This window comes from Dipodomys spectabilis, unplaced genomic scaffold (assembly GCF_019054845.1).
Source record: "Dipodomys spectabilis isolate Male_0828 unplaced genomic scaffold, ASM1905484v1 ptg000002l, whole genome shotgun sequence".
Classification (NCBI taxonomy): Eukaryota; Metazoa; Chordata; class Mammalia; order Rodentia; family Heteromyidae; genus Dipodomys; species Dipodomys spectabilis.
In genome coordinates this window covers 59,955,972-59,968,982 of record NW_024870679.1, presented here as the reverse complement: position 1 = coordinate 59,968,982, position 13,011 = coordinate 59,955,972, and the positions used below count along the sequence as shown (strand labels likewise).

The 13,011-nt window shown below is 37.0% G+C and overlaps 1 protein-coding gene across 3 annotated transcripts in view; it reads left to right on the top strand.

Moving 5' to 3' along the window:
* Fggy (FGGY carbohydrate kinase domain containing) overlaps positions 1-13,011 on the top strand; it is a 382,280-nt gene that overhangs the window by 135,050 nt on the left and 234,219 nt on the right. For all 3 annotated transcript variants that reach the window (XM_042682452.1, XM_042682444.1, XM_042682462.1), the window contains exon 6: positions 8,861-8,976. In XM_042682452.1, coding sequence (XP_042538386.1) covers positions 8,861-8,976 — 116 coding nt within the window. The remainder of the gene's footprint in view (positions 1-8,860; positions 8,977-13,011) is intronic.

Genomic DNA, 13,011 nt, shown 5'->3' with positions numbered 1-13,011 from the left:
ATCAAAATCCCACAGTGCCCATGCTCAGTCATGCCTCCTGTGTAACAGCAAGAAAATCTCAAGTCTAAAAGAGTCCTTAGGAGGTCAGTTATCCTCTTCCCTTTCCAGAGTCAAGATCACATTTGAGCTAAGCGCACTGCCTAGAACACATTTTCCACAACTTTGTTGATCTGGTGAATGGCTTTCCACATTCAGGACTCACAGCTTCTGCAGTGATTCTGGTTGAACGTTTCCTTAGCATTCCCAGGTCCCAGGTAGAGTTTCTTCTTCTCTGGCTCTTATGTCTTACATTCCGCCTGCAAAAATTTTATTCTTATACCTCTTGCTAAGGAGTTAGACTCTAAAGCTAATTGGGTCCCCTGCTAGCTATCTCTGCTCACAAAAGTGGATCTTGGGAGTCTTTCTCCCCTGAGGGAGAATGTTCACCCCTTGAGGCCAGAGGGATGATGAATACTATGAAGGTGTTAATGGGTAAGTCATGAATTTCCATGTTTCTGCAAGTAACAAGTCTGTGTCTTCCTTCTGAAAAGCAGCCATTGTTCTGCCAGTTTCTAAATCTTAATTTCTGAGGAAAGATAAGAGCCTAGTTTAAAGACTCTTTTTCTGCTTATTTCCTTTCCTTTTATACTTATATTCATTTTCTTTTAGGTTTTGTCCCTTTCCTTTCCTTCTTTTCTTAGAAGTAAGACATATGTCAGCCAAGAATACTGCACGTCTACATACTCATGGTTCACCAATTCTTTCTTTTAATACTTTTGCCTTCTCACCTTATTTGGAAAGTCTTAATTCAACTCTCCCCAATTGCTCTTTGCTATATTCTCAACTGTGGAAACATTAAATAGGCAGATTCTGGTGTGCTGGAGCAGTTGATATTGTCACATGGAGCCTACTAGCATTATCATAAATGACCTCCAATTGTTATGGCTGTCTTGATGATGAGGATGTTTGTCACCTGGAGCACAAAAGGAAGCAGAATAAGGGGAAGAATGCCCCAATTTTGCATGATGCACCATGGGAATTAAGTGGCATCATTTGATAGAGTAAGAAGACTGTAAACATAAAGTCAATAATCTAAGGTATTTTCAGTAAAGTACCGAGAGCATTTTAGGGCCTTGAGTTTTCTCCTGGCTTTTTTGTTCAAGGATGGCAGTCTGTCACTTGAGTTTTACCTCCATTTCCCTGGCTTTAATAAAAGTCTTTTGAATTTGTCTGCTTGAGCTGGCTTTGAACCAGGATGTGCACATCTCAGCCTTCTCAGTAGCTAGGATTGTGGATATGAGTTTACAGCACCTGGCTTAGGTATCCTTGAACAAAGTTAGAGCCATTTGGGGGCATTTAGTGTGATAGAAATTTCTATGTCTTTCAGTGTGTCTTAGAGTTAACCTCTCTCATGAAAGATAGGCAAAGAATATATGTTGTATACCTACCATATGTTAGGCACTGTGCTGAACTATGGTATATATTATAGTTATTTCTCAAAAAGTAAAGATAATGGTAGCTTGACAAGAAAATATTTCTTTGATACGTTGTTTATGTGCTTATTCATACTGAAGAATATTCTCAAGTTAATATGATGCTTGTTGGATCATCTTGCCAGAAATGAATCATAAAGTAGTCTAATAGCAAAACAGAACTGAGATGTACTGGGCCTTTGGCAGGAACTATCTGATTCTAACTCCTTTTTCTTTCTCTGCCAGGAATCTTACATTATCTCTTCAAGGCAGAGCAGTCTTCAATGTGCATTTATTAGTATAACTTTCTTTCCCTTACTTTCCCTTCCTCCCAATTAGTTTCTTTAGAATAGCATTACTATTTTTTCTTCTTCTCCATATTGTCAGTGACATTAGGCCCCAGGCTTACTGATGTGTACAGGTTAGACTGCTTCAGATCCATTCAATGCTCTACTTCCCAAATGGCAAGTCTAAGATACCACTATTGCTGAAGGATGTTGGAAAGATTATGATAGACTCCACTATTCATGCATGCTGACACACAATATGTTATCATGTAATAGAGTAGAACAAAATGTGTTACCACTTGAAAAGGTATTTTAATATTGGAGCTTGTGAAATTCAGGGAACTTTTATGAGTCAGAATAAACAGTTGCTCATGTCCTCAAACTCTTGTAGGTTATACTGGGGCACAGCTATATTTAGTAATAGGTCTTGGTGTCAGTAGCCCCATAAACATACTAGGGTAGATACTGCAGAAGAAGCTAGCTATCACCAAGGTATGGGATTCAGAAGAAAGGGATTTGGAAGAGCAAGAGAGTAGATGAATCTTTGATTGTGAGCTCTAAGAGGAAAGACATAATACCTACTCCTGGTACATGAGAAGAGCTTAGTTGATATGTGTAAGGGAGTAGGTAGAGAAGGAAGAAGGAAGAGTACTTTCATATACAAGAAGCACTTAGCTGGAAGATTTGCCCTATGAAGTTCTCATTGAAACCTATGCTGTGCCATGTGGGACCGAACTTCCACCCCTTTGCACATGCAACTCTCCATCTGAACTGTTCTTCCTCGTCTCCACTAACACTTGCCTTTGCTTTTTTTTTTATTTTATATTATTTTTTTTTGTGAACATACTGTACAGAGGGGTTACAATTACATGGGCAGGATAATGTGTACATTTCTTATCAAGCATTGCAGCCTCCTCTTTTATCTCTTCCTCTTTTTCCTTGTCATCTTCAATCTGACTGACAAAGACATCCTTTCTTTAAGCTTCTTAATGAAGGGCTGGTTACTATTACCTTTGGATGACCTTGAAGTAATTTGGTCATTTTATAATCATATTTCACAGTTTATTTTTAATTATGTGACCTTATAACTGAACTGTCAAAAGTACTCTTCATTTGGACATCATGAGAGTTAATCTCATTGTCCTTGAATAGCTGCATATACTATTCAACTCTTGAACAAGTTAACCTTTACCAGTAGTAGCTACCTAAGGAAGCTGCTTCTTTGCTCCATTTTAATTTTTGTATTTATTCATCTACTAAGAAAATGAGAGAGATGGGGTTTAACTCAGTACTTACCAAGCAAGATTTGGTCATTAGCATGTGTGCATGTATGCATATATGCCCACATACACACAGAAAAGATAGACAAAGTAACCTAGAAAAATTGAATACTACCTCAAACTTATTGTACTCTTTCACATTGTTTAATTGGTGATTGCAATGCCTTGTAACTATTTTTTCATGAATGAGCATGAAAAAGTATGTCATTCATAAGTATAGTTTTGCAGTAATCAGGACAAAGTTTGAACTTCTGCCCTGCTCTTTCCTAATGGTATGACCTCAAAGGAGTTACTCAACCTTTCTGTGAAGTGTCCTTCTCTGTCACTTTCTTTACAATTTCATTGTGATATTCAGTAACCTACATACAGTGCACTTCACACTTAACAGAGATGCCTTTGCCCTTTTTCCTCCTCTCAGTAGTGCCCCTAATTAGCATTGCCTTTCATTAAAGTTAGAAGACAAATTCAAATTTATGGATCCAGGGGCTTCACCAATGTTTTGGCATTGACTATAGGGTCTCTTAATTTTGACTCTTGGACACCCCCCCCTTTCTCTCATGGGAAACTCCCTCAACTTGATTATTTATTCAGTTCTTTCATGCTCCCCATATTGTCATGGCTACGTTTGAACCATGTTATCAGCAGGTCTAACTGAAGAGGCAATTTAATATTGCCCTGTGTTGCATCACTGCATATATTATTTTGGTCTGTCATGGACCTGTCAGCAAGTCTTGATGAAGTACAGAGCCAATAGTAACAAGCCTGAAATCTGACAGCTCTTTAACAGAAGCAACTCCACTTGGTGCAGTGGTATTTCTTCAGAAATAAGGCCTTCCTTGGTCTCTTTGTTGATGCAATTAGCAATCCAACCCCAGTCATTATATTTCCCCTTGAGCGGTATCTTTAGTGCTGGTAATTCATTCTGCTGCATGTCTTGGAAAAACAGAGCCATCATATGGGCCTGTGATGTACCAAAGACTGTAGCCAGAAATATCTTGGTAATTTATCCCCAAACCCAACTCTAATTATTCTGTTATTCACTAGCTTGTTCGATTGAGACTCTCCAGGTTCTGCATTCCCCAGGCAGAGAACAAAAGGTTTCCCTTGAAAGTAGGGGCCTGGCAATGTCAATGCAGGGAACTGTCTATAAATAATGCAGCAGGGCCGACTTCGTTTTCATAGTCTTGGAGAAATGCATGAAAATGATCAGGCCCCTGGAACTTAGCAGACTTGTGCTTTTCATGTGCTTGCCTTGCTCTGGGTAGATCTGGAGAGTTGGAACTTCTTGCTTTTACTGAGGCTGCTTTATCTTGTCTATATGGATGGTATTTGGTGGCTGTTTTATTCATTTTTAATTTTGAGACTTCTTCCTGCTGAGGAAATCTCTGATATGTACTCAGCACTCATTGATTTTTTAAAAAAACAGAAAGGTTATAATAACTGTAGCTGTTACGATATGTGATCATCAAAAATTAGGTTTGCTTTTACTCTGTTATTTTCTCCATATTAAGGCTTGAATAGTTGGGCAAGACTCTTCTTTCTGTACACTCTGATCTCTCAGCCTTGTTTATTTCTTTTTTATCATTGTTGTTTTGACTTGGTGGGATTTTTTGTTTGCTTTTGAAATTCAAGATTTACTTCTTGGACTAAGTGAGGCTTTTCATCTATAGGCTTCAGTCTTATTTTAACTCAGTGTAACCATGTACCTGTACTGTATTCATTTACTTATCATGGTTCACTCATCTCTTCTGTTTTCTTTTTCCTGTTCCTTTTAAAGAAATTGCTCCTGGAGTTCCTGTTATTCTCATTCAGGGTCCTAGGTCTTTCCCCAAGCTTCTTACCCCTTCCATCATGATTTTTTCCCCTTTCATGTCTTTACTGCTTTGAGAAAGATATTCATTCACTTTGTCTTCCAGAACATTAATTTAATTTCCATCAGGGCCAATTGATTTTTTTAGTGTAAAAAAAAAAACAACCTTTACCTTCCAGAAAGTGTAAGTGTAAGTGTGTAAGTTCTCCTTGCTTTACCTTCCAGAAAGTGTAAGTGTAAGTGTGTAAGTTCTCCTTGCTTTCATCATTAATGTTGCCTCCCAGTATTTTCATCATTTCTACTTCAGTGAGACCTGCCACTTGCTTCTTATAGATGGTCTACATAATCTTCTCTCAAAAACACCTGTCTCTCCAAGTTATATAGTTTTTAAAAATCTACTCATGGGTCTGTATATTTTTGGTGCTTATATGTAGGTTTTTGAGGATCTATTCAGCATTAACAAATCTGAATGCTAGGAAAGGTACAGGATTTATGCCCTGATATTCCTGTTGGAAGTGAGCCAATTCACCAAGAGTTCAAGGCGCCTTCTATCCTCTACAAGCTTCCTGGGAAAAAATAGCACTCATTTTCTGCACATTGTTCTTGGAAATAACTTAGCCTGCAGTGTAGTCTCTGACTATTCGAGGTAGTCTCTGACTATTCGAGGCTTTTACTTCTAAGTTTAATTCTACAATGCTCCTGTGCGGAATGACATGATGGGCTGGTAGATATAGCTTGTCTAAAGGTGACTAGGAGGCTAGTTGCACAGAAAAACACTTCAGGGAAATGACAAAACTCTGGTTGTAACAGAAATCTCTGGGCAAGAATAAACCTTTATTTAGTTACTGGTACTTTGCCTTTACCCAGAAAGAAGATGCAGTTCTGTATTCTTTCTTTCCTAGAGATTTGCTAAAAACTTACAACTTGAGATGCACTCTCTGAAAGATGTCAATCACTATTAGCACTAGAGTGATTTACAGAGATACAAATGAAATGAATCCTAATCATAGTTGCACAGTCCACATGGAGAATTGAGTTTCCAGAGACATCTTTAGCCACAAGACTGTGGTTCAGTCATCTTCACTCCTAGAACACTTTTTAGCCACTTATTTAATTTACTATAAACAATAAGCAATGAGGCATTCCTATTTTTTCTCTTATTATATGAGCAAAATACAGTTGGACTAATTTACTTACATTTTAAAGTGTTGAGTTAACTACTGCTTGTTTGCAAACCACAACCAAGGCTCAGAGTGGAATCCAGTGATCATTTGATTGCCTGATAAGAGGCTTTGTTAGTTTGTGCTCTGGTGAGTGGTTCTTTTGATGTTAGTTTGATTCATTCACTGGCATCTTGGTTGTCTGATTCAACTTGATCCACAACCACCTAGAGGTATGTGATCCAGATTGTGTTTTTTTTTTTTGATCATTGCTGTATGCTTCTCATCTTTGATCCTCCTCATGTGACTAGTACGCTAGCTCAACATGAATTTCTCATGGTGGAGCCAGAGGTGCAAGAAAGCAATTAAAATAAATGAAGCATCTTTAAGCCTAGGGTACAGAAGTGGTATGCAGTACCTTCTGTTGAATTCCTTTAGCTAAATCCAATCGTGTGTCCCAATTCAAAGTGTAGAGATAAGAAAAGTGGTCCTTCCCATAGGGCATGGCCTATACTGTAAGGAGGAAGTTTCCACACTCTTTAGTTACATGGCAGAGGATGTGGATATGTCGAAGGATTCAAGGCACAGGACCATTTTAACAGTAAACCTCCCTTACATGTTAAAAACTGTAATGTATTTGTAATTTTCCATGGCATCTTAAAGGAGAGACTTAAAATTGGCTTGCGGATAGTATGGACATGTTGATAGAAGAACTAAATGGGAACTAGATAAAAAGGAAGACTTGTAGGTTGCCAAAGTGGACAAGGGTGCATGGGAGGAGCAAAAGTCAAGTAAGATGCAAGAAATAGTTAAGAGTAGAGGAACAGAAGTCTCTATTAATGGGGCATCTAGAGAGTGAAGATTTATCTTATTTGCTAGGATTATTGAAAATAATCCTCCTACATTGTCTTTTGTTTATAATTGCTCTTCCCAGTGAGCTAAGAGAGTTCCTAGATAGTTGAAATTTCAAACATTGTGCCAAGGGCGAGTTTACCTACTCTGCATCTCTTACCTTAAATAAAGGATATAGTGTATGTATGTATTTATATTTGTGTAAGTACTTTTTAAATGTATTGGTGTCACTAAACACCAATCTATGTGTTCTGGCAGTTGTGCCACGAATGAACAAATTGTTAATGAAAAGTGTCCTTTCATATGTGGGCAGGTAAGACTGGTTTTGTAAGAGTAAGACTGGTTTTATGTCAAAAGAGTTGCTGGTTTGCTGGGAGAGCCGAAGTGGGTAGGCAAGCAGTAGCTGTCTACCTATAATAGAATTGGTTGCACACAGAAAATAGTCATTTAACAACAGTCCCTTCATTGAGGCCTCCTAAACTGTCTGAGCTGACATGTAAAAACTTCTTAAGTGATTCAAGATGGTACACTAGGAGGAAGCTAGGCTGGGAATCACACAATGGAAACCAGTGATGTCACAAAGGTCAAGTGAATGGAGTTAATCAGGGTTGATGTAACAAATCTCATTTTTAAAAAATTGCACTGGAGAAATATGGAAAATATATTGAAAAGTATTAGGGCTACAAGGAAGATCTATAAAAAAGCAATTAATTACAGGATGTGCTAGACAATAATGCTATGCTCGGATCTCAGAAAAGGAATACATAACCCCAAACTGGAATTTCAGCTTATGTGAAAGTGCAAGTTTTTATTATAAAGAAGAGAAGCTGGAAGAAATTTCTTTTTTTTTTAAATTTAATTTTTTATTTTTTTTGTGAACATACTGTACAGAGGGGTTACAATTACATGGGCAAGATAATGAGTACATTTCTTATCAAGCATTGCAGCCTCCTCCTTTATTTACCCTTCTCATCCCTTCCCAGCCTCCCCTCACCGCCCCCCAATCCCCCCCCAACCCCCTCTGCACCAAAGTTGTAAAGTTCGTTTTTGACATGACGACTTGTACTTCTCATAGTTGCATCGGGTCCACCTGTATCCTTAAACGACTTGTTTTTCCCCATCTCCTCCACAAATTATACCGACATCAAATATCGTGAAAGCAGGGGTTGTACTGTGGGGGAGGGACATACAAAGCTACAAAGAAATAATCTTATAAATGAGTTAGAAACAAATGCATGAAAGAAAAAAACATTTAAATACTTATCTAAGGGTTCTGGAAGAAATTTTTAAGCCTCTGGGTACAGGACAGAGACATAGAAGTTTAAGACGCCCTTTTCCAGTCATGTTTTTAGAGAAATGCCAATTATTTTTAGAGATGGAATATAGAATATTAAGAATGACTTGATGAGAAATAAAGCTGAAAAGGAAAATGCCTCCTTATTACATTTTACTTTAGCTTAGAACAACCACCAGGAACTTTTAAAAACATCTTTATTAAACAGAATTTTAAATATGTTCAAAGTGGACAATGTTTGGTCTCAGCCTCAGTGACCAGCAACTAAGGCTAGTCTTGCCTTGTCTACAATGTCATTCTTCTTCCCATGCTATTTTGTAGCAAATCCAAAATAACATCTCATCTCATATAAATATGTTAGCATATATCTCTGAATGATAAGGAACAGCTTTTAACATAACCAATGTTATATTTTAAAGTTTGCTAAGCTAATTTCATCTAAAAGCTAGTTAAATATCATAATTTATAGTTACCTCAAAAATCTGTATGTGTGTAGCTGTAAGTGTAAATATTCATTGTTTGATCGGTATCCAAATAAAGAGCTGAAAATCTTCTGAAAGTAAAAGAAGGGGCTACCAGTGATTGCCAGGTGTCCAGGGAGACCTTTGGATCTAAACAGTGGTGTATACTTAACATTTTTCTTCATATTACTCAAGATAATCTGGTCGATACTTACTTATGAAGGAAACATGGTTCATTGGTTTTATCTCTCTCCTCTTTCCCTAGGTCTCTCTGCTCCCTGGTGTGTAAATGGACATATTCAGCAGATAAAGGCTGGGATGACAGTTTCTGGAAGATGGTTGGTTTGGAAGACTTGGTTGCTGATAATTACAGCAAAATAGGTAAAGGAGGAGAAAATCTGGAGAATGATCACATCCATCTGTCCATCTATCTTTCTATCTATACATACATTGGTATTTTATATACATATATAAGTGGGTTTATGTATGTATGTAACATATTGTTCATTTTGCCTAGATTCTAGTATAGGAAACCAACCCTACTTTCCTAAGACTTGGGTTTTTCTAAAATGAACCAGATAGTGACATGTCTTATCTGAAGAGGAAGGCTGAATGGAGAGAGGAAGGGTGGGTGAATACAGACATAATACTCAATGTGCATATGTGGAAATAGAACTGGGATGGGATAGGTAAGAATGAGAGAAAGAATGATGGGAGGGGTGACATTGATCAACATGTATTGTACACATACATGGACATGTTAAATTGAAACCTTTTAGTACAACTATTTAGAGATAATTTTAAAATTTTATTAATATACCACAGCATAAGAGAAAAAATAAATCAGTTGAAAAAATAAATAAAATAAATCAGTTATGATGGATAGGACATGACTGTAGGCCAATTTTTCTTTTTCATGATTAATTGGAATAGGAATGTCATGAACTTTTCTGGCCTGTCTGGCTTTGAACCATGATCCACAGATCTCAGCCTCCTGAGTAGCTAGGATTACAGGCAAGAACCATGGCTGAACAGCTGTACCTGCTTATATATCTTGATTTTATAGTAAATTGTAAAGTCTTGAACAAGAGGTTTTTCACTTATTTGCTTTTATATTCCCAGTTCTAACAGAGGGCATAACACATTTTTATGGCCTTATTATTCTTTGATTAATAGGAAGATAGATTCATGCTTCTGGGAGCTGATCTATTTTGTTTTGAAAATCTATAAGGATTTTTATGATTGTAGCAGTACCATTTGTGGGCTTTGATTTTCTGATTATTTTACCATTTTCCTCACACTCTGGTTTCTCTTCAGATCCTTTAACCTCTTGCCTTTTCAACATTTTCCTCTTTCCTCTGCATACAAGACACATGTTTGATTAGTATATTAGCTCTGCTAATAGGGCAATACCTAAAGAAATGTTCATTAAAAGTCCATAATGTTAATCTGGCAGAAAATTTCCAGAGTAACTTTATTAGATTTTGCCTGTTAAGTTAATGGATTTTTAATGGATGTCCTAAGGAGGCATATCATTAACCAGAATATTGCCGTACATGGATTAAAACATACTCATTCATCAAAATTAATTGTGTGATCTTCCCCTGATTTTCATTTCTGGTTACTTGAGCTTAGATTTTCAATCTGAACCCAAAGCAGAAAACATTTAAAAAGATATTTACTCTCAGTTTGATGTTCAGAAACTCCTCGCTCCCTTCCAGACATTGTCTGTAATTCTTGGAACTATGTAAAATGAATCTCGGAAGTCTCCCTATAAAGTGTTAAATATTTCCAGTGGCCTCATTGCTCATCAAAATGTGAGCAATATAGCACAAAACCTTTTAGCAGATTTGAGCACTGAGTGTGGTGGACTGGAGCATTAATACAATTACCATAATTTGCTCCATGTGGAGCTTTTAGCCAAGTCTTTACCAGCCTTCTCGGCTCATGCAGTAAATAAATGCTTTCCCCGAAAACTGAACACCTCAGCAACTGATGGTCTTATGGAAGAATATTTTTGATATAAATTATTTATGAAGTGTAAGTTAAGGATCAAATGCAATATTTATATAGTGCATTTCAAGGACAAGGGAAATTTACAGTGTTTTAAGTAACTACATGTAAGTTTTCAAAGCTGCTACCTTCTGCTCTTCCAAGGAAGTACTTGATAGTTTGGTTTGAGAACACTGTGCAAAATAAGACATAAAATAACTGAATGAAAAGAATATACCAGGAAATTTCTTTACAATTAAATTCCTAGTTGGTTTAGTATTCAGAATTAATGGAAGAAGCTCAAACCTATCTCTCTCTCTCTCTCTCTCTCTCTCTCTCTCTCTGCATGTTTTGTGGAGAGTGGGTAAGAGATTATCCACCTATAGTCCAATAAAATGATCTATTTCAATAAATTTTTACCTTCAGTCCCATGTGAATCATTCCCAGGTTACCTATTTAATCCTATACATCTATCAAAAGTGAACAGGAAGGAAGACATCAGCAAGGAGAGAGGACCCTTAGGAAGATAAGCAACATCCCACCTGTTCTAATCGATTATCCAGCCTCCCTTCCGGCATGTCCCAGTTGCTTTTACTTCCTGGGAAAAGCACGCTTTGGTATATTATTGGGGTAGGACAGTTCATGAAAATTCATATGTATAAGATGGCTGAAATATAGAGTAGTTGTTTGCATTATAGGATTTCATTATGTAAAATAATTCAGTGTTACCTTACAGCTCATTCATTATTTTGGATTTAGGAAGTCAGGAAAACAAGAAATATAAGGCCTGAATAGATCGAATTACTGAGTATTCAGAGAGAAGCAGAAATGCATATAAATTATACATGGAAGAAGATACATTATTGAGGGGAACAGAGGCTGCCTTTTTAAAAATGGTTTTCTCTCCCCTCTGAGACTATATTTTAGGCATTAGACACCATGGATACAGTTACCTGGCATGTTATAGACACCAATGATATATTTGTTGAGTGAGTGAATATGTATGTGAATGAAGGATTTGTTAAGTAAATTCTGTCTTGGCTTTTATTGTTTTAACACTTAATGGAATTTCAATGGATTCTTTAAGTTAAATGATAGTGGAAGGTGAAAGAGACCTAACAAATTTCTGACATCAATTCTGTGTTCATAATAATCTTTCACTAGCACTTTCTATTTAAGAAGATACTCCTATGAAAGTATAGCAGAGTTATTGCCTAAATCCAACCCCATTCTTTTTTATTTTTTTCTTTTATTGTTATTATAAAGGTGATGATGTACAGAAGGGTTATAGTTATATAAATCAGGTATGGAGTACATTTCTTTTGGACAGTGTCACCCCTTCCTTCTCTCTGTCTCTAAGTTTTCCCCCATACCCACCACAACTTGTATAGATCATTTCAACATAGTGTCCAGTGAGTACCACTGCTTCATTTGTTTACCTTGAACCCTCCATTTCTGTGCTTCTCCTCACCCTCCCAAAGACATATAACGAACAAGGATACAGAAAAGAAAATGAAAACAGCATCAAAGAAAGAAACCTCTTATTTCTGTTTCCTGGAGTTCATTTCTATAATTTTTTTTGTATGATGAGATGCACATAGTTATTATACTTTTCTTTTCCCTCTCCTAAGATCTTACTCTGTATGAATGCCTAGAGATGTGGATAATTTATCAGGTCCCAGTGTATTTTAGATCTAGCTTCTGCATATGAGAGAAAATAGGTGCTTTTTGTCTCTTTGAACTTGGCTTACCTCACTTAACATGATTTGTTCTAGGTCCATCCATTTCCCTGCAAAGAACATAATATTATTCTTTCTAATGGCTGTGTAAAATTCCATTGTATGTATGTACCACATTTTTTGGATTTACTCATCTATTATAGGATACCTTAGCTGTTTCCACAACTTGGCAATTGTGAATCGTATAGCAATGGACACAGGTGTTCAAGTGTCTTTATGCTATCCTGGCTTGTTGTGTTCTAGGTAGATGACCAGGAATGGTATGACTGGGTCATAGGGAAGCTTTATGACCAGATTTCTTTTTTTTAATTTAATTTTCTTGTAAAGATGCTGTAGAGAGGGGTAAGGCAACGAGTACATTACTTGTCAATCATTGTTACCCCTTCCTTTGTTGTTGGCCCACTATCCCTTCCCTCTTCCACCTCCCACACTCCTTCCCACCCCACCCCACCCCCACCTGAAGCTGTACAGTTCATTTCAAATATACTGTCCTGTGGGTTTCTTGTAACGGGCCATCCTGTATCCTTGTTTTACCGTTTTGTTATTCCCCTTCACCTCCCTAGATTAGACAAATGTATATACAAGATGCAGGGTACCAAAATCAAGTACAGTGACATCAGAGGATAAACCATAGAAGGAAGAACATACAAAGGAAACAACCAAAATCACATAGTACATTTAAAAC